Source organism: Carettochelys insculpta, chromosome 1 (genome assembly GCF_033958435.1).
Source record: "Carettochelys insculpta isolate YL-2023 chromosome 1, ASM3395843v1, whole genome shotgun sequence".
Classification (NCBI taxonomy): domain Eukaryota; kingdom Metazoa; phylum Chordata; order Testudines; family Carettochelyidae; genus Carettochelys; species Carettochelys insculpta.
Genome location: NC_134137.1, coordinates 123,125,121 through 123,147,877, shown reverse-complemented (window position 1 = coordinate 123,147,877; position 22,757 = coordinate 123,125,121). Strand labels below are relative to the sequence as shown.

General features: G+C 39.9%; 1 protein-coding gene across 1 annotated transcript; it reads left to right on the top strand.

The window, feature by feature from the left end:
* The first annotated feature begins 98 nt into the window (after nucleotides 1–98).
* SLC5A7 (solute carrier family 5 member 7) lies at nucleotides 99–20,027 on the top strand. The gene is made up of 8 exons (XM_074983250.1): nucleotides 99–276; nucleotides 5,579–5,692; nucleotides 7,970–8,125; nucleotides 11,088–11,236; nucleotides 13,464–13,598; nucleotides 16,141–16,294; nucleotides 17,659–17,876; nucleotides 19,386–20,027. The coding sequence occupies exons 1-8, from the start codon at nucleotides 99–101 to the stop codon at nucleotides 20,025–20,027; spliced, it is 1,746 nt and encodes a 581-aa protein (XP_074839351.1).
* Nucleotides 20,028–22,757: the final 2,730 nt, after the last annotated feature.

Here is a 22,757-nt window from a genome sequence, read left to right as displayed (position 1 = left end):
GGTTTGCTTTTATCAAATGTATAATGTATAATATATTATTGCATTTTCTCCAGACATCTTAATGAAATAGCAATCCCGGAAACAATTGTGATTCCAACATGCCTTTCCATGTGGAGGGGCTGGTCGCTATAATTGTATTCTATCTGGCAATCCTGCTTGTTGGAATATGGGCTGCTTGGAAAACCAAACATAGTGGCAGTGATGGAGATCGCAGAGAAGCTATTATAGTCGGTGGAAGAGATATAGGCTTACTAGTTGGTGGATTTACAATGACCGGTATGATAACCCTTCTCTTCTATACATGAAACATAGCATTTCACTCTTTCTTTACTATCAATAAAAGATGTAAGCAATATTATGTTTTGAATAAGGCAAAGTGGAGAAAAGAAATCTTAATTTCAATGCAGAATCATGATTTAAGATGAGTGGGTTTTATTTGTTTGATAGAGTTTTTGTGCGATGAATGAGTAAATATTCCCGCTATTTAAATAATAATTTTTATATTCTAAAAGAAGAATTAACTCTTTTTTATTTTACTCTGATGTGGTATTAGTAAAATATGAGAAGTTTTGGCAGTAATGAGTTTAGATAGAAAATTGCGTTGTCAGAACATTTCAGTGGAGGGAATATATATTTTTATTATAACATCCCAAACCCATTGGTTAGTAGTAGAGGTGACTGGAGCGTGATGATTCTGTATTGTGGCAACTTCTGAAATTTTAAAATTTGCTTTATTTCCACCTTGGAATGAAAATAAAGCCTCTCAAACATTTTCACAAAAGAGGGCATGGGACGCTAGTGGTTAGGGTTAGTCCTTGGCTTTGAGAGACCCAGCTAAGAATTTCCCAGCTACATGATTTGGGATGAAAAACTTGGCTCTGAATCAGGCAGAGTAGGGACTTGAACATAAGTTAATCACATCCCAGATCCAGCCACCAAGACACACACATACTCATGACACAATGCCATTACCAAGGGAATAGTCAGAAGTTTTTTCTCCAAAAACAAAGGAGGAACCAAGATAAATATTTCTGAAACCTTGAAAGTTGCCACAAAACAGAACTATCATCCTCTGAATATCTCTGCTAGCCTCTGATATTTCCTGCACTCACACAGAGTTCAGTCCTGATGTCATTGTTCATGTAACAGCCCACATACTTTATGGTGGAAGGCTTGATCATCTAAAGAGTGATGCACATGCTTAATTTGATGTGCTACAAGTAGCCCCAAAGAAGTTAATGTAGGAACTGCCAGCCATGCAAAAGACAGTCTGATGCCAAATTCAATGACACTTTGCACAGTGCGAAAATTTAGGCATATTCACACATTTCAGAGCAATCTACATCTTGTTGGAGTAGGGAAGATTGGGCCAGACAGTTTGTAAAGTAGGAATGAAAAGCAAATTTTGAAATGTAAGATGATAACACTAAACTGTCATGTTATGCCTTGATGTTTTGATATCTCCAAAGAATGGGAGAGTTTGATTTTGGGGTAGTATGTTGTGATATACAGAATGAGTTAAAAGGAAGCATTTTAGTTTGCGTTTTGAAATTCCTGAGTTTTAGGAAGAGTCCTCCAACATAAATGCATATAATTAATTTCCTTAATTGTTTACATGCTAATTCAAGAGCAAAGCCTGTCATGTAAATGAAAATGTAAACCATCTTGGTGAGCATCATAGCACATTGAAACTTCCCTTTTAATATTGTATTTGTCAGAATAGGGCCCAATTCTGCTGCTTGGACTCCTGCTGAGCAGTGCCTTACTCCACAAGTATTCCCACTAAAATCAAAGTTGTTTCTTAAGAAACAGCTGTGGTAAAATGTGGAGAATATGTTTTAATACAAAACAGTTCAAAGCTGTTCTGAAAATACAAAGAATTAAAAAAACTGAATTATGGGCAAATAAAATTATGGACAAATAGCAAAATTTAATTTAAAAACTGAAAGTGTTTAAGATGTATTGAATAACAAAATAGGTCTTTAATCCATATATCGTTCTACATGCATTAATGTCAATATGAACCAATTGTACTTTGTTTAAAAAATTACCTCAGAGATTAAGTCAGTGGCAAATTTTAGTCCACCAATAATGTATATGGTTGTGATTAAACCCCAGGGAAATTAATGAGTGTTGTTTAATAAAAATGCTGCAGTAGCCTAACAATAATGCTTCAAATGGAGCCACGACAATAATGTTCTTCGGACGCTGTTCTTTGTTTTAGTCGGAGACAGTGCTACATTTTCTTACACAATGAAAAATTATCACTATGGTGCTTGTGTGATCAGTAACTTTGTTTTACAAAAATCTGATTAGTTTGATAACAGTTTAAGTGCTCAGTCAACAGAGTGTTTCGTAAAGAAATGCTAGCTGGTATTCTATCTGTGAAACGAATTGAAAAATCCTATATTGTGATAGGTGGCATTGTGGAAGGCTCACTTAACATGAGTTTCTGTGTTTCTCATCCGACCTAAGAGCAAATTTGTGTGTAATCTGTAACATTTTTCACAGTGCACATTTAAAATAGAAAGTTGGTGTTGTCTGTGTTTCATCCATAGGATAGGCCGGTAAAAGATTCAAATAATCTCCCTTATGCAAAAAATTCTATAGATTATTAAGTTTTTTTTAATTCTTTGTGATTGGCTTATTTAAAAGAGGAGGTTCAGACAATAATTAAATTAAAATACCTTGAAAGTGAGGCTTATCAGATCTACATATCAGAAAATACTCATCTAAGGATGAAACTTCATCCTTATGTAATCCCAGCCATTACAGCTCTTGTTTCCTACCTATTATGATGGATGCATTCCCAAAAGACCACCGTCCCAATGCACTAGCTTCTTTCACCACGTATTTAAAAGACAGTCTTGCAACTAAAAATGTAAATAGAAACCACCTCTCAGGTGCAGAAACTGACCAACCAAAACATTAATACTGAAGAAGATTCTGCTCTATCCTCCAATACCTGCCCTGGGTGCATCCCTTCCTCCTGAAAACCTTGGGAAATAGATGAGCCCTGTGACATCCAGTGAAAATTAGCCAATTTGGGCTATTTATGATAAGAATGGAAAGTCATGGTACTGCCATGGAAAATGTCCTATCAGCAGACCTTCTTTCATACAGACTGATCTTACTCCTGCCCAAGAACCCTCCTTGGTCATAGCTGTAGCAACAAAATACAATAGCCTAAGTGATTATGACAGATTTTGCAAGGCCTGCACATATCTCAGAGATCTAATTCTGAGGGAATGGGGAGGTGGGAGGGACATAAATCATTGTTCAGGCAGGGAGGTGATAAGATCTAAGCCCACCCCTCACCAAGTAAATCAGGAAAAGGTCTATTAAGACATCCTTGAGTATAATTAGCTGGGCCATTGTCAGAACATTTTAAATATAAGAAAGAACAATACAATTGTAACCCCAGAGGCACTGAGACCACACACTAGGGAGAATGATGTCTCTGCTCTACAGCCTTAGCTGAGAGGCAGCTGGCTTTCAACTCATGTTAGCACACAGGGCTTTTGCCCCTAAAGTCTGAGGTTCAGTCCCTTCTGCTGACAACCTGGGTCTGTTGGCATTACACAATGCTCTATCTGCAATCATATAAGTACACGAGTATTACTGCATAAGTGGCTTGGTGAGGGAAGAAAAGTAAAATGAGGTGCAGCCCCTCAGTTCTTTCCTAAAAGGAGAGATTATCCCATGGGTGAGCATTTTAGAAACAGCACCTCAGAACTGTTGTCTTATTCACATATTCTGCATCTACACTACAGCAATCCTTCGAAAAAGTCCTTCTGGAAGAGACCTTCTGAAAAAACTTCTTTTGAAAGAGCTTGTCCACACACACAAAAAAGCAGATTGAAAGATCTAGCCTTTCTTTCAATAGAGAGCATTCACACACCCCCTGCTCTTTCACAAGAATGGGGACTGCTCTTTCCAAAAAAGGCCCCAGGGAGCATCTACACATGCTTTTTTTTTCTAAAGTATCTTTCAGAAGAAGACACTCTTCTTCATCTGGGAGAGAAAGACAGGCACCAGAGAAACGGCTGCATTCTTTCACCGTCCAATCAAAAGAGTTCATTTTGTGTGTAGACGCTCTGTGGACATATTTGAAAAAGGCCCAACGTTTTTTGAAAAAACTTGCTAGTGTAGGCACAGGCATACAGTCAGTGGACACAAAAGCCTACAGTATGAGCAGTATGTCAGTGATTCTGTAATACAGGGTCATGATGAGAGGGATCAGCACAGGGATGAGTGCTCGTGATATCTTAGCATGCATTATTATCACAGGCAGTGTCTGCATACTCTGCAATAAATCTTTGCAAACTATCAAAATGTCCATGACAACAACAGGATCGCAGGCAGAAGGATTTGGCCACTCCTACCAAGAGCAGACCTGCTGCTGTCCCAAACACACTGCCTATAAAGATTAGCAGCTGCACTCTGGACCAAGTCTGTGATTCTGAATGTGGAGGAGATATTCCTTATTTCTCTTTGTAGTTGGAACCTCTGCTGTTAACTTTCTTCCTTAGTCTATAGACAGGTACTAGCTTTAGCTTCAGGTTTAAAAAAAAAAAACACTTTATTCCATTTTTGTACCTGCTTAGTAGAGGATTGATATTATTTCAGAAAGTTTGGGGAGAATACTGTAAGCAGTTTCCGATAAATATGTATTAAAAGTTTTAAATTAAATTTGTTTCAGTTGTGTTCTCTTCCCTATTTGTCTTTACTGCCTTCACATATTCCAACAAATTAATTTATTGATGTGAGTATTTGTAGACAGAGTGCTGCTGACAACATATTATAGAATACTTACAGAAAATGAATTTCTAATTTGGAATCACGAGCTTTTACACTGGAAGTATGATTTTAAAAGTTCTGTTCCTCGTCATCTAATCAGGAAATAAGAATGTCTTGTGACCCTTGTGTCCAAACAGAATTCCTCAGGTGCTGCATTTCAAAAATCTAGTATTTGTAATGAACTGCCAGTAGGCAAACTACAGATCAAAGCACTCATTCACGAATATTACTCAGCGGAAATCAAGATCTATTTGCAGACAATCTGCAAACAGGAAAAGAAATCATATTCCCTGTCATTATTTGCTATGAATTGTTTGCCCAGATCTGATTACACTACACTTCTGTGTGTGAAATCTGCATTTGAGACATAGCCTTGATCCTCAGCCTTCCAGGTCTGGCAATCTGCCATCAGCAACAGAATGAGTGCATTAGCTTCCAGCAGTTGGGAATATGACAAATGCTGCACTTCTTCGTTTGAATGAAAGCAGGGCCCCTACATTTAGTGCAGCTCAGGAATGTCTCTTTAGGCAGCTTAAATGTGGTGAAGTCTAAAAATTTGGTAGATGGACATATCAGCTCTAAATCAAGAGATTTTTAACTTAGGGGGAGAGTGAAACTTGAGCCACCTTTAAAGAACCCCAGTTGGTTCAAATCTTGTTAAATGCAAATATTAAGAAATTTCTGAGTTCAGCTTCTAGCTGTATACTAGAAGTTATGATAAATGTCGACCATCAAAATAGGATTTATGTCCTCAGGTCTTCCTCCTCTTCTTCTTCAGCCACCTGGGTTGGAGGAGGCTACATCAATGGGACAGCAGAAGCTGTATACGTTCCAGGCTATGGGCTGGCTTGGGCTCAAGCACCCATTGGATATTCCCTCAGTCTGGTTTTAGGTAAGCAAAAATAAATTAGTCTCGCCATTTTTTAAAATATACTGATTTTAAACTTGTTATCAGAATCTTACAATTAGGGCCTGATGCAGATGCGGTTCACAATAATGGATGTTCTTCCAGTCACTTTAACAGGCTTTCAACCAGGCCTTTAGAAAGGAAATTAACGTGTTTCAAAGTACTGTAAATAATTTGGCATGTTAAATGATCAATGGCCATATTTAGTACAGGCTGAACGTCTCTTGTCCAAAACCATTGGTGTCTGACTAGTGCCAAATAAGACAATTTGCTGAACAATGGGAGGTCAATATTCTCTAGCACATTACCAACACTTCCACTGCTTACTAGGCTCTTAAAAGACATTTAGGGTAAATTACAGCTGAATAACAGCACAGAACACTGGGATCCAGGACTGGTGGCTGTTAATAAACTTTATGGGACCACGGGAAACTTGGCCACACCCAGGATAAGTGCAAAAAGCAGTCCAGTAGCACCTTAAAGACCAACAAAATAATTTATTAGGTGGTGAGCTTTCGTGGGAGGTCATCAAGCTAACTAAAATCATGCTGGATTACAGATGTTGCCAGATGAGAGAGTTACGGATTTGGGAAGTTCAACCTATACCTTTCAATTATGACTACAGACTCCCTCTAGCATCTGAGAACCTCACAATCTTGAATGTGTTTATCCTCACAATACCCCTTTGAGGTAGGGAAGTGCTGTTACCAACCTTTTACAATCAGGGAGCTGGGGCACAGAAAAGCTAAGTGATGTGTCTAAGAGCAAATAGAAAGCCTGTGGCAGAGCAAGGAATTAAACTGCAGGTCCCTAACCCTCTTACTAGTTCTCTAAAGCCTGCACTATCCTTCCCTTCAAATGCAGAATGAAAGCCAAAGTGATATAACAAAATTAGGAGGTTTACACTGAATGGCTGCTGGTCTATAATGTATAAAGTATTAACAATGTATTACTTTAAAAAATAATACAGTTGAAATAATAATAGAGTTGAAGAATCATTTAAGTTAGAGATAGAAAGGAACTCTGAGTTGAGCTCACTGCCACTTCCCTTTCTGCTGTGCACTACATAGTCTAGTGTTTCATACCTTTCAGTTTTAATGTCATAAGTGATACAGCTTCTCAGGCAATTCAATAACTTATTACAATCCCACCAGTTTTCCTGCTAGCCTAAATTTTCCCATTCTGATATCATGTTATTAGTCCTCTTGTTCTGCTCTCAAATCCCCCTCTAGCACCCTAAAAATATTATCATACAGGTGCAATAGATGTGGGATTCATGAGCAATACAAGAATGGCAGAAAGGCTGCTTGTAGCTTTTTGCATTCAGCCAAACCATGTAATTACTATGAAACATGGAAGTATATCACTTGTGTGTGATTAGGAAGCTATTGCAGAATCCTTATAAACTACAAGCAAGGATTTTACTGTAGGAAAAACTGAAGAAATTTGTGAAATGTTCTGCATATGAAATAAATTATATGGTGAAAATAGGAAGCATTTGACTAAGAGCCCAATCCTACAACTATTAGAGACAAAGGACACTTTGCAATAGTCTCTAGTGGGGGCAAGTTGATCTCTTAATAATATGGTTCTTCATTCTTTACTACATAACACCACTTTTATGCTGGTGGAACTCCAGTGACTTTTATTAGGGCAATCTAGGTGTAAAGCTGGTATAACACAGTAGAGAGAAAAAGGCCCAGTTATTTGAGTACCAATTTCTCTTTCTGGTGCAGGGTGGGTTAGTGGCACATTGGACCACTGTGTCACCAAATGTGATGCTGTTCCAATATCTTGATCCCAAGCTAAGTACTCTTATATTAAATGAAAATCAACTTAGCATCACTCACAGCAGGATGAATCCACTAAATCATAGAGCCTTACATATTCGTATTTTGTTGCTCATATTCAGACCATGTATGTTAGTATCATATGGGTACACAGGGTACGGGGTGATAAATTATTTTCATTCAGTTTGTCATTGAACTGTTGCTTTCTTTACATGAAAAAAAACCCACCTTCCTTTCATGTCTAGAGGACATTTTCATTTCATTTTACATTTCTTTAAACATTCAGTCCAATGGACACATTGACACATGTGAAAACCAGCAGTGTTTTACTGATTGTAAAAGCATATCTCCACTAAAGTTGAATAGTAACAGAGAGAAAGCCGTGCTAGTCTATATACTATCAAAACAAAAAAGCAGTCCAGTAGCACTTTAAAGGCTAACAAAATGTGTTTTCTCTTCTTTAACTTTTCAGGTGGTCTATTTTTTGCAAAACCCATGCGTTCCAAAGGTTATGTGACAATGTTAGACCCATTCCAACAGCTTTATGGAAAACGAATGGGAGGGTTGCTCTTTATACCTGCTCTAATGGGAGAGATGTTTTGGGCTGCAGCAATCTTCTCTGCACTAGGTAAGAGATCATCAGGAAAAAGGTTAACTCACTGTGCAGGGGGAGTTTTTAAAATTCAGAAATGCATAAAAAGAGCATCAGTTCAAAATCAATCCCTGAATCCAGAGACTACCTTGTAATGCCAACTACCCTGTCCAAACAGGTTTTAAAAGGACAGTTGTCTTGGTCTAGACATATGTGATTATCAAAACCTTGACTATCTCAGTACATTTTATAGCAGTACAAAGATTTTTTTTTCAGTCACATGTGAATGCTATGTTTCAAAATCATCACTGAAAGGCTTTGGCTACACAGCTTTCTTTAGCTGTACTAGGATCTTAGTGATTACATTCTAATTGAAAACATACTCCTTCGGTTTAAGTCTATCAGAGCTTTTTGTTGCTAACCACACGATCACAGTAACCAGTAACAATAGCAGTGAAAGATAGAGGATAGTCAGGCAGCATTTATGATAATGCATATAAAAGGTATAATCCTTAGCATTCAACCACTGTAGGAGACCCAACTGTAAAACAATTTCAATGGACCATAGAAAAGAAGCAAAGCTGTAATTGATCAGTGCATCTAAATCTTGTTCCATTCAGAATGCCTCTGTATTTGGAAAAGTAAAGAACATATTTAGGTTTCAAAAATGAGTCAAGGGACTAGGGAAAACAGGGCTCAGGAAGAAAGACTAACATTTGTATGGAGATAATCACCACCCCATTCCCCCCATCCCTATTACAGGCTTGAATTTTGCTGTTCTTTCAAAAATAGAAAAAACTCTCAAGTTAAACCACCTTTAGTGGTCATGACTCAAACAACGTAACACTCAGCGTGCGCATGTATAACACTACTTCATAGAGCAATCTTTTTTTTTCTTAAAGCAAAAATAAAATTTAAAGCATCTTTCCAACTGTGCTCTGATTAACTGCAAAGCACTGGGGAACTTGTTCTCCACAATTTCATCACAAGGCCCTTAAGAATCTGAGAGCAAATTGCCTGCTGAGGAGATGGGAATTGAATGACTTGAAGAACTTTCTGAGAATTTAAAATGTTCTTTCTTTTTCAATGAAGACCAATTGATTTTTGAGCAGGCTTTATGTGGTATGTCAAAGTCAGAAAGTAAGTATTGTGAATGCTTCCTAGCATGTTATATTAACAAGTGGCAATTAAAGGCTGTAAAATTGTGAGGTTTTTCTATTTTAACTACTATTTGAACAAAGACAACCATTTGGTGTGTCCAAATTTACTGAGCCATTCTCTCCTATGAAGGTTATATCTGCTATGAGGAATAGAACTTCTATAAGTTTTGACTCTGAATTTCTTCATAGTTCTTCACTTGGGAGAAAAGGACAGGCCTGCAGCAATCTAAAAATGATCTGTGGGTCCATCTCAGAACCCATGAATCTTGGAGGTTCTCTGAAGATATCTGTGAAGCAATAGCGTGTTTCTTACTAGCCCCCTGAAGTCCTAAGATGACACTGATTCTGCAGGAGCTGTACTGCAAGGTCTTTCCCAACTCTGGGTACACACAGACCTTTGTTTACATACAGCAGAGAAGCCACACTGACCAGTCACTGTGGTGGTTTAAATTCATTGTTCTGGAATTAGTGGGGGAAGGATTTTTAAAATGGATGATAAAAGGTGCACTCTGTGAGACTTTTTTTTTCTTCAAAGAAAATTAGAGTAGTCAATTCATTGAGATTCGCTGTTTGAATGAATGCTAAAGTTTGTTCTCTAGAAACCTGGTCCATTTAATCAGCCCTATAAAAGCAATTAACTTCTAGAGTAACGTCCATATACATAACATCTAGAAACACAGAGGGCTGGCCACTTTGCCCCCACACAGGCAGTTCAAAGCGGCCTTAAAACAATTGAATAAAGTGGATGGGGAATGTCTCCTGGATAGGGAAATTAACCTCTGGTGTAAATCCTGTGGAGGTGTCTCTTCTGGTCCCCATTCACACACTTATCCCAGCCATTCCTCCACTCTCCAACATGTGGGGAGGAATGTAGGCAAAACAGGAGTGGGAAGCTCATGGAGAAACATGGCTCTACTATTCCCCATCATCCAGTGATGTAAGTAAGGTCCATTCCTGTGCAGCCCCAGTTGGTGCCTGCAGGCTCAGCAACACGGGGAGACAGGGAGAGCAACTGCAGAGGGGCTTGGCGTTTCAAAGGGACTCCGTGTTCCTGTCTGCTGCCACTGCTGCAGCAGCAACACGGCCTGGTGGCTCCAGGCCCCTTTGGAATGCTGCAGGAGCATTCCTCATCTTGGCTTCTGAAGGTGGCACAGGGCCCAGTGCCATGCTCTGGGCTGCGCTAAGGGCTGACTCTCCTTGGCCCTACCCATTTCTGACTGAGGCTCTGCCCCTTCGGGGGCATGGAGCTGTCCCCCACCTCGTACCTTATCCCAGAGCCTGTGGTGGCTCTGGGCCCCATTTGGGTGCCAGGAGCTGTGAATTAAGGAAGCCAGCACAGCTTGGACAGAGTGAAAAACCAAGGGCCTTAGCAGTGTGAACAGTGTGAGGAGAGGGTGTACGGAGGAGCCTGCCCAGCCAGAACCAGAGGGAGGCAGAACAGCAGTCACTGTGATGAACAGAGCACAGGGACTGCTTGGTTCTTAGCCCTTCAAGGGCATATGGTGCTGTAAATGAGGGTGGAGGAGACAGGGCCATATCCCTGCCCTGTAACCAAGCACTGGCCTAACCAGCTACCACTTGGAAAGGGGTAGAGCTGCAAGCGTACATCTGCCAGAACTGTCAGGAGCCCAGGAAGGGTTCCTGTCCCCTGGAGATGAGGCAGAATGCAGCTCTGCACTGCTCCTTGCTATCCACTGCATCTTAAAGGCAAAAATCAGGCCAAATAAGCAAAGCACAGCTTTACTTCCCGGAGTATGACATCGCTTGAAACTGGCTGGAGCCTTCTGAGCAGGGAGTGAGGAGAGTGGAACAGCTAAAGTCTTTGTTTTCCTCTCCAGGTGCCACCATAAGCGTGATCATCGATATTGATGTCAACGTTTCAGTAATTGTTTCTGCCCTGATTGCAATTCTGTATACTCTGGTGGGTGGACTGTACTCAGTGGCCTATACTGATGTGGTTCAGCTTTTCTGCATCTTCATGGGACTGGTGAGCTTGCTCATTTATATTCCAGTGGGGGGGGGCGCGGTTCTAAGCAGAGTGATCTTTTGTTCTGGAAAAGGGGCCAAATCAAGAGGCCCAGAGCCAAGCCTAAATTGGAGATTGGGAACTGGATATGGTTGCTGGGAGCTGGAGAAGGTATTCTTCCCCTCCCCATGCTGCCAGGCAGTGTGGTTCTGCACAGGCAATGTTACTTCAGCCTAATGGTAGTAATCAGTCCTTCATGGACCCAAAAGTCTTCTGCTCAGAGGAGGACTGGACGATCCTCACAGCAGGGGAGCCCTATACCTGGCCCGTCCCCAACCAATCCTACCTCCTCTTCATGCAAACCTTCCAAATCCAGCCTGCAGAGAAGGACTGCTCCAGTTTACTTCCAGAGAGACCTCTGGGAGTGCAAGCTGCATTTCTACCAATAAGCCCATGCACTGATGCTGAGCAGGAGTTTGAATTAGGGACACAGGGACTCTATTCTCTGGCTTAGTCCACCCCTTTGAACAACCCGTCTTGTAACACCTTAGCTGGGCTGCATCTTGTGTGCAGGGACTCCCAGCAGGCACAGAATTTCTGGAGCCAGCCCCTTTGGTCTTCACCTCTCTCCCAGCAGCCTGTGGCACATGTTGTAAAGAAAGTGCAGGGAAGCTGAACAGCCACAGCCAGCATATGGTCCCTAGGGCACCCTATGCTTCAGGCCCAGTTCAGAGCAGTCTTTAGACTTGCGTAATTATGGCAGGGTTTGAGATTAGGGTAGAAAATCATGGCTCCATTGAATCCACTGAGCAATCCCTCTCTTCTTTTCTGCCCCACCTAAACTGGAGGCAGCAAAGAATCTGCCCTTTCATCATTGTTTGTGTGCATGTTCCATACAATAGCTTCATTAAAAGAATGGTATTAAGGCTGCAAAGTCAAACATTCGGTTTTTAGGAAATGCCTCACTTTAAAATGAATTTAATTCAAAAGACTTAATTTGCCCCCCTTGTGTGTATGTGATGTGGTGCAGTCTTTAATTATCTGATCACTGACTATTTTACCTCCATACTAATCCTGTTTCATTCAGTTCTCCCTGTTTCTGTTCCTGTGTCCCAGGCCCGGTCTCCCTGCAATCCCAAGTCTCAGACCCACTTTTTCCCTCCTGTCCTGATAGCCTTCATCCCAGTTTCTACCCCCCAGTAGGTCCTGCTCGGGTTCCTTTTGCAGTCAAATCAGGCATCTTCCTTCTTTAAGATGCCCTGTCTCAGTAGGGGCCAATGACCTGCAAGAGAGACAAGCTCTCTGTTCTCAGTTCAGGTGCCCAGACCTGGACTCAGCACAGCTTACAGCAGCCCAGAGCTTCAGCTGAAGAGAAAAACCTGTTCAGCTCTGGGCTGGAGCATGCCCAATACAAACAGAATCTTCAGAGAACTGAGCTGCTACGATCTAAGACAATCCTCCTCAGCTGACGCCAACAATGATTTTTCTAGAGCTTAGAACTTGACCAATTTTGAAGAGAGTATCGGGTTGGACAAGGCATATCCCTAGGGCAAACACTAGTCCCCTGTGCCAAATTTCAAGTCCTTGCTCCAGGAACAGGGACCTGCAAGTGGTTTCATTTTGCTGAAGGGAACTCAGTTTACAAAAGTTTGAGAAACATCGATTTATAACATAATTCCCTCTTACCTGTAGTACGCTCTTGTTTAACTGATATTTGATTAACCAGGACACTCGAATAATGGTTTGACTCACACCCGGGCAGATCTGGTCAGGGGGCACCGGGCAGGAGTGTGGAGAAACGGTGTCAGGGCTGAGGTTTGTGCAGAGAGAGGGAGAACAACGCTCCACCTCCTGAGGGGAGCAGCCCTTTCAGCACTGCACTGCATCCCTCTGTGCTGCATCTCACAGCAGCTGGCAGGATCCTCTGCTCTAACACCCAGGGTGTTACTCTTCATTATCCAGAATATTTGATTATCCAGCAGCCTCCCGGCCCCGTGGATGCAGGATATCAAAGCATTTACTGTATACACATCTGGTATTTATGTTTATCTGCTTTGCATGTCAAACTCTCCCCTGACATACCATGATGTTAAACCAGCAGAGAATGTGGTTCTCTTGTGCTTAAATTTCACATATGAACTGGACCACGCCTTAGGAAGAAAGATACTGAATAAAATTTCTCATACAATAATTTCATAACTTTTGCAAAGATTGTTACCCTCAATAAAATGTCACTCTTTGGTTATAGTGGATCAGTGTTCCTTTTGCAATGTCACATCCTGCAGTTAAAAACATTGGATTCACAGCTGCACAGGAGGAATCTTGGCTGGGTTCCATTGAATCACTTGATGTCTACTCATGGCTTGACAATTTCTTTTTACTGGTAAGTAATGGATTATATGAGAGAATGAAGCATTAAATCATTCATACTGTATTGCCATGTGACATGTGCAAATGTAAATTGGCTAATTAAAAATTGCCTGTGCGCCAGGCATGGAGATTTTTAACTTCTTTACTGATGCTGAATATACCAGATATATCCCAACAGTCAACTGCTCCCACTGAAGCTTCGGTAGGCTATGCAGGGCAAGTGGAGAGCCACCAGCAAATCAGTTAAATATTGTTGAGCTGAAAGAGTTGATCTGATTAAAGTTCGGGACTGGAATAGGGATAATATTTAACACATTATATTCTTGCCAGAGGACTATATTCTAGATGGCAGTAAATATTATGTAAAGCTGATTAAAGATGTCACAGTTGTAGGTGAGAAAACCTTGGATGGGTAGATGCGTGGATGGACAGGCAGACAGGTGTATCCCAGAGAGAAATTGAGTTTTGTGTTTGAAAAATCTATAGGAATGGCTGTCAACCCCACTTATTCTTGCAGTTGCCTGACACTTTGCATTATAACAACTTGTTTTCAGTTGCTTATAACTTTGGCCTTATAACTTTCCATTCCAGGTGAATACCTCAGGCTCAATGAATTTATTTATTTATTTAGAAAATTCCAGCCAAAATGGTTCAGCTCTTTCTGAGAAAGGAGATAGAAGAAATAGGTTTTTAACTCATACTAAAAAATTCTGTCAACCTTTCCTTTGTGAAGCCAAAGGTCTCCCTGCTTTAGAGCAAGGACTTGGACTTCGATGACTTGTATGCCAGGGAGGTGACCTGTGCTATTCCTGTGAAAATCTATTGAATTTTACCAGCCTGGGGAAGGAGATGAGAAATACAATATGTTATAGATCCCTGTTACTTGGTTAGCAGAAGGGGTAGTGGTTTGTTTGATGGTTCCTAAATGTTCCAATCTTGCTGATGACCCAGAAGGGTGTTAATATAATGCCAGATGATGGAATTTCTGTTTTTCCCATTTACGTTTTAAAAAAAAAAGACTTAGGAAGTTGCACATGCACACAAAGAAAAGCCTATGTTGAAAGAACACTAAGGCTGCAAAGGCAAATGTTCAAAACTTAAGAAATGTCAGAACTCAGTTTGCCTGTTCTACCTTCATTGGGCTTCCTTGTTTCTGTGCTTTCTGATCACCCCAGTCCCTGGAAAAAATCATGGTGTAGGTCCTCAAGAAATCTATTTTAAAATACTTGGAGGAGAGGAAGGTGATCGGGGCAGTCAACATGGATTTACCAAGGGCAAGTCATTGCCTCACCAAACCTAGTTGCCTTTTATGATAAGATGGCTGGGTCTGTGAATATGGGCAAAGTGGTGGACAGGATGTACCTTGACTTCACTAAAGCTTTTAATAAAGTCTCCCACAGTATTCTTGATATCAAGTTAAAGAAGTATGAGTTGGATGAATGGACTATAAGGTGGACAGAAAGCTAGTTAGATCATCAGGTTTAATGGGCAGTGATCAACGGTTCAACGTCTAGCTGACATCCACTATGAAGCGGAGTGCCCCAGGGTCAGTCTTTGGCCCGTTCAACATCTTCATTAATGACCTGTATGATGAGATAGATTGCATCCTCCACAAGTTTGTGGATGACACTAAGCTGAGGGGAGAAGTAGACAATGCTGGAGAGTAGGGGTAAGGTCCAGAGTGACCTAGACAAATTGAAGGATTGGGCTAAAAAAAATCTGATGAGATTCAACAAGGACAAGTGTAGAATCCAACACTTAGGTCATGTCTACACAGGCATTCAGAAGGGGAATGTAAATGGCACTGATCTGAACTGGTTAATGAGGTGCTGATATGAATATTCAGTGCCTCATTAGCATAATGGCAGCCAGTCGCACTTCGAAAGTGCTGCTTTTGAAATGTCGACTGGCCATATAGACAGGGGTGTTTTGAAATAAACCCCAGACTTTGAAATTCCCTTACTCGTAATTCACTTCCATTCACTTTTCATTAGTATTACTTTGGCAGCATAGCTTAGAAGAATTATTTGAGGACTGGGTTGGAAATGAATATCACACAGTCTATTGTTGAATGGTTTAGAGGTCTAAAACATGTCAAGTACAAAAAAATGCTTGTTTCAAACCCTACCAGTACCTAAGGTGGATCTTGTTGGCTTCAAGAGAGGTCTCTGTGTGTCACTTCACCATCTATCAAATTACTTGGTAGTAAATCTTAACCTTTGTTGTAAGTCTTAACAAGTATTTGCGATGCCCATTGGGATCTTTGGGTAACTGGTGATACAAAAATGCAAAGTATTAATGATAACTGTTCGAGGCCTACACAGAAAACAAGAGATGTGATTGCACATAACTCGATTGCACTGTTACCTGAGAAGGTGAAAATATTAAATTATTATAGGTATTGCCTGGTTGAAATTTTCAATATTATATATATAACTGATGTAGTAACAGTAGTGGATAGGAACAGGTTATTGGCGTTGTTTCTTCCAGTGTATGAAAATATTAAAGAAACTCTCGGTAAACCAGAAATGATAGACTATTTATTGTGCTTGCAGATGTTGGGAGGAATCCCATGGCAAGCATATTTTCAGCGAGTTCTTTCTTCTTCATCTGCCATGTATGCTCAAGTATTATCCTTTCTGGCTGCTTTTGGCTGTCTTGTGATGGCCGTTCCTGCAATACTCATTGGTGCAATAGGAGCCTCAACAGGTAAATGACTGATCAGGGTGACTATATCTATTGTTATCAGTTTGTGAAAACCCATATAGTATGTGCGTTCAAGATACTCCAGCCCAATAATAACATGAAACTGCTCCAGATCTTCTTTATACAGCAATAGACCTGAATTTAATTGTATAGAACTTTAATTGTATAGAACTGTATAATTCTGACTTGAAGTATGTCACAATTCAGTCTAATGTTGTAACTATTTAATATATTTTGACTACACTTAAGAATTACGAAGTGTAAATGTCTAAAACTACCTTTTATTGAATGGAATCCGTGCAGGTTGTGTATGTTGTAGAACTTATGCTAATACTATCTACCAGAAATTCTAATATTGTTCAAGTGATACAACCTCGTGCTAGTGCAGCTGGAATTCTGTTTCCATTGCTGTCACTGTTTTGCATCTCCTAGGTGTTTGTTACAATATTTTAATTTGAGTTACATCCAGATATTAGCTGTTTATTTTGCCTGGGAGACCCAGTCATGGATCATGTTAGGCACTGTGCAAGCATAACAAAAAAAATATTGCCTACTCCAAATGCCTAGGCAGCGCTAAAGTATGAAGGTAAAGGCACCCTGTGTTTACCAGTCACTGACACATGTCCTGGGGAATTCCTTTCACTCTAATTCAGCAACAGAACAGCGGGAAAGGTGGTTGTTCCTTTTGTTGCACTGTGCTCTAGGGAAGTTTGAGTTCTTAATATGCCTTGATGTCCTGTACAGAAGCTAGAGAAACACAGTTTTAGTTGTGGCAATGAGACACACAGTGCTGCTCCAGGAAAATGGTCAATGCAGAACAGTGATCTGCAGTACTAAGAGTCTGTTTACAGTGATGCTGCACTGGAGTTAGAGGCAGAAGATCTTCAGGCTTAACAAGGATAATCCAGTGCACTGATTTCAAAGAGGTAGATGAGGGAATCAGGCTACATGGCTACCCAAAAGGTGCCAGGAAGGCAAGAAGGCTTGACGGCCATTACGTCAGATCTTATCAACAAAGAGGAAGGCAGGTATTTCAAGTGCAGGGGTGAACTGAGGAAGGCAGTCGCATAGCCCAGTAGTTTCACTGTGAAATCAGCATATGTAGCCAACTGTATTTGGAGTGCTCAGGATGAAATGAGCTCACCCCTCCAACTGAACCTCAGGTGGTACAATCTCCCTGCAAAGCAGAACAGCTGGTTTAGATTTGCTGCAACCATCTGAACTCAAATTGGCAAGGTTTGCACAGGCTCAATAAGCCTGAATGAACATGACATTATGCACTGATCACTGATTATTCACAAAGAAGTCAATATGTATCCTCTACAACCAATTATATGTATATGTATGTATACATATTTGCCTTGCAGATTGGAACAAGACTGTGTATGGTTTACCAGACCCCACAGACAGAAAAGAAGCTGATATGATCTTACCAATTGTGCTGCAGTATCTTTGTCCTGTCTACATTTCTTTCTTTGGCCTTGGTGCAGTATCTGCTGCTGTGATGTCGTCAGCTGACTCTTCAATCTTGTCAGCAAGTTCTATGTTTGCTCGAAACATTTACCAACTTTCATTTCGACAAAATGTAAGATTACATTTCCATTTGTTAATGAAAAGTCCCTGGGGAGACTTTTAAAGTGACACTGAAAATATTCTCTGTTTGTTTCTATGCATCATAAAATAAAACGTAACATTTCTCTTATTGCAGTATAGTAAATTAAGAAAATGAAAATTCACAAAAGTCCTGGTGATTGTGATTAATTACATAGGTGAAGAAGTAACATCTAGAGAAGCCATATTTAGCTTTACTCATGAGCCATGTCTACACTACAGAGTTTTGTTGAAAAACTCACGAAGCGTGCTCATTACAAATGCATTCTGTCAAGAAACTGTCAACAGAATACTGCAGTTTTCTCGGGAGAATGAAGTCACTCCCATACAAGGCATAATGCCTCTGTTGATTCTGTAGACAAAAAAATAATGTAGACCCCGGGGCTATGTTTACACTAGAAGCATCTGTCAACAGAAGTTACTGTTGCCAGGGAAACCTCGACACTATTCTGTTGATGGATTGCATCTACACACATCTTGCTCTGTCGACAGAGAACTGCCAGGTTTCACGGCCCTCTGGGTTCAGAAAACAGAATGGCTGCTCTGCAGAGAGGGCTGCCGAGGAACCGGAAGTCATCTCTGTCAACAGAAGTGTCTACACTGCACTTTTGTCGACAATATTCTGACCAGAGCTTGTTATGCCTCAAATTTTTGAGGGATAATACTGTTGAGGAAAATGCAGAATTCTGTTGAGACAATGCTTTAAGTGTGTGGACGTTCCCTGAGTTATGTCAACAGAAGGCCCCGTCAGTCGACAAAAGTCTGTAGTGTAGACCCAGGGTCTGCGGGGTCTCTCTGTCAATAGAGAGGGCTTCCAGTTCACTGGGCAGCCCTGTTTGCAGAACTTCCAGTTGGCTGTTCTGTCGACAGAGGCTCTGTCGACAGACAGTGTCAATAGGGAGAGCCTTTACTAGGTCTGGATGCATTCTGTTGACAGAGGTTCTGTCAGGAAATATGTCCCAACAGTGACTTCTGTCGACAGAATCTGTAGTGTAGACCTAGCCATGATGTTATAATATACTCGAAAAATTCCTATTATTATCAGTACAAATTTTATTGAATCATTAACTAAGAGACATTTTCAGAACTTTGATTAACATATAGAATGCTTAGAAATCATTTGACAGATCGAAATTGAGCAGAACGAACTATAGGTTAAAACCTGACAAAGTAAACAAAGAGGTAATACGTTCTCGCATCAACAAATCATTTTTATTTTTATTTTTATTTTTAAAATTACATGTTGTCAGTCTACTTGTTATTTTGCTTGTGAATTATATTAAACAATTTTACAATTTTGGAGCAAGAGCCATGTCCCTTGAATGTTTTTCTTCTTACATCCTCTTGATCTTGGTAAATTTTGTAGAATATCTGACATACAAATCATGCAAAATCCTCTGATGCTTCAGGGACATATATATATTCATAATCAAAGTCATACATGCATTACTATAGAAAACTAACACTATTTCTTTTGTTTTAGGCTTCAGACAGGGAAATTGTTTGGGTCATGCGAACCACTATTTTGGTCTTTGGAGCATCAGCAACAGCAATGGCACTGCTAGCTAAGTCAGTTTATGGACTCTGGTATCTCAGTTCTGATCTTGTTTACATCATCATCTTCCCTCAACTCTTATGTGTGTTATTTATCAAAGGAACCAATACTTATGGTGCCATTGCAGGATATTTGTTTGGTCTTGTTCTCAGAATTACTGGAGGAGAACCATACCTCTACCTTCAGCCCCTGATCTTCTATCCTGGCTACTATGCAGATAAAAATAATATATACATCCAACGATTCCCATTTAAAACACTTGCTATGCTCACCTCCTTCTTCACTAATATTGCAGTCTCCTACCTTGCAAAATATTTGTTCGAAAGTGGTTCTTTGCCACCGAAATTAGACTTCCTTGATGCTGTTGTGGCAAGGTACAGTCAAGAAAACATGGACAAAACAACTCTTGTAAAAAGTGACAATATTATATTAAATGAGCTTGCACCTGTGAAGCCTCGACATAGTCTAACTCTGAGCTCCACTTTCACAAATAAGGATGCCTTCAGTGACATTGATTCAAGTCCAGAGCTATCCAATGCTGAAGATAATTTAGTGACCAACACAGAATGAAATATTTCTGTTACATAAAATGCAGTGCAACAGGGTATCCCAGGAAGAATGGTAAGAGGCATTTTAGCAGAAGAAAAACAAGGACCAGGAATAAAATGCCACTGCACAATTCTTTAAATCACTTCTATGAGAGTGGGAGCCTGTGAAATAAACTGTTGTATTTTATTATCAGATTTTTTGCTGTCAGGTAATAGAGAATCAAACAAAGGATAAATTCTTCATCTCCTCCCAAGCAAACAGATCTTGGTACTACAGAACTTAGTAAATATATAACATGCAAAATAGAAGGAAATGAAACCATTGAAAATTATTTAGATCAGTCAGTATATAAAGATACCTGACATTTGTATTCAGTCAACTATGAGAATATGGTATAATAACTCTAAAATAATGAGCAGACAGCATTTTATTGGCACTATTAGAAAAATGTATGGTCACTACTGTAAGTGAGTCATTCCTTAATTAACAGGTCACTTGAACACGAAGTAATAATTTAAAACTTTTCTTGATTTTTCTTATAACAAATTTCATAAAAATGCATCCAGAATTTTATTATTTCTACTAAAAGAATTAAGTGTGTGATTAACAATAAGTTTCTTCTAGGAGGGCTAAATGCATTATACTTAGAAAAGGTTCAAAAAGATATCACTATGTAACAGTGGTGTTATAATCTTACACAATATGCAAGGTGATCTTTAATCATGTGTTTTACTACATATGCCATTCCTTTCTATCTCTGAGTGGCTGCCACCAATCGAGAGTAAAAATCTTGTTTATAAAAAAAAATAAAGCAATAAACTGAGTTGAAAATTAAGCTCCAGGTGAAGCAATGGGAATTTATGCTTTGTAGAAGTGAGTACAGGTTTGAAGCTGTGAGAAAAGAAACAATTTCTTCGCTCAGTGTCAAAAATAATGTTGGACATAAACAGCTGACAGATGTGGTAATGTAACAGTATCTAGAAAGCTGGTGTGTCAAGAGAGCTATATAGAATTCTGTAGAAAACTTTTATTTTTCATCAAAAAACCCAAAATGCTTTCAAATAAAAAAACTGCAATCTACCTTATCTTGGGGCTTTGGCTTTGCTATGAAAAGTAGAAATTTTCTATGGAAGGTGGGCTTGTGGAAAATTTCGCTTTGTTGAATACCCAATATTCTATTGAAAATCAGTTCTGACAGAAAAAATTTGGGCAGCGATAGGCGTCTGCCTACAAGGCCGGTACCAAATTGCAGAGTAACTAATAGGAAAGTGATGCTTATCAGCCAAAGGGAGTCCTCCTTTGGCCAGGTCTACAATAGACATTAAAGTCAATTGTAGATACACAATTATAGTTATGTCAATTGCATAGCTAGAATCGACATATCTACAATCGTCCTACCTGGCTCCCACAGGGAGGTTGATGGGAGAAACTCTCCCATTGACCTCCCTTACTCCTTGTGATATTGAGGAGTACAGGGGTCAACTCTCAATTCCAGATAGCTCAATTTCCTGCATCCCTACTAGGCAGGAGAAATTGAAGCCCAAAAGATCAACACTGACTGGGTCAATCATCCGCAAAGTGAAGGCATCCCCTTGTTACCTGGTTCACTATTGGTCAGTCCCAGTGCCTCTGTGAAACTCTAGGACTGATCAGCAGGTGGAACATCACCCATTAAAAGCAGCATCAGACCAAAGGTGGGCTCTTGCTGCTCAGCCTCCTGTCACTGCAAACTAAGAACAAATAAAATTGTAGCCACTTGGTCATATTTCAGCTGTTTATGTCTGTTTTCATTGGTACTGGCCCTTCCCAGTGAGAGGTTTAACAATAAAATTGCTCTACAGCAAAGAGTCATATGACTGTAATACTCCAAATGATCCTTACAAAATTTACTGATTACAGAAAAGTATAAAAATGAAATTTGTATTTCTTTATATTTTGATTACTCGTAATAGTTTCTTATTAGCATTTGTGAAACTATGAATTATAGCAGAGAACAGAAAATGTCGGAATAAGTTTTGATGCTAAAGGAAGAAGCCATCAACTTTTGCATTCAATGTCAATGTAACGTTCACAAGGTTGATCTTTAAATTATTTTGCTCCTTTTGTGGAGTTTTACGTCTATATGTATATTGTGTACATACATAAAATTTATTTTAGAAATATTCACTTTTTTTTCCCAAACATTGCATTTCAAAAATAACACTGCACCTCCCTTCTGAATGTGCACCATATGAAGTGCAGTACTCTATTTTTTAAAGTCATGTCCTAAGGACTATAAAGCAAAATCAGGATCTCCTGCAAATGCACACACAGCCCCTTATACAGTAGAAATGGGAAGTTTCTAATGTGTGAGTGAGTGGAAGAAGAGATTCAGGTCACTTAAGGTGCTTCAATGGACCGTGTAGAAAGGTCAGGAGAAGAGAAAGGACAGGAAAGTTGCTGGGACTTGGCCAGTGGGTCCACGCACATTTTAGATCTTCTACTCAAAAGTCCTCCAGAATGTGACAGAGTGAACCATGCCTGTACTAGGAGCCATAATGCATCTGGCCTGAGCCCTAGTTCCAGGCTGAGTATGAGAATGCCATCTGGAAACCATTTGCAAATGAACCATGCAAAGCATTCATACTCTAGGGCTTTGTTTAGGGGAAGCCAGAATCTCACCCTTAGGGATAAATCCCAATATCTTTCAAGGACTTGGAAGACCTGAACATAGGAAAACCACTGCAGATGTTCTGTTTCTGGGGTAGGACT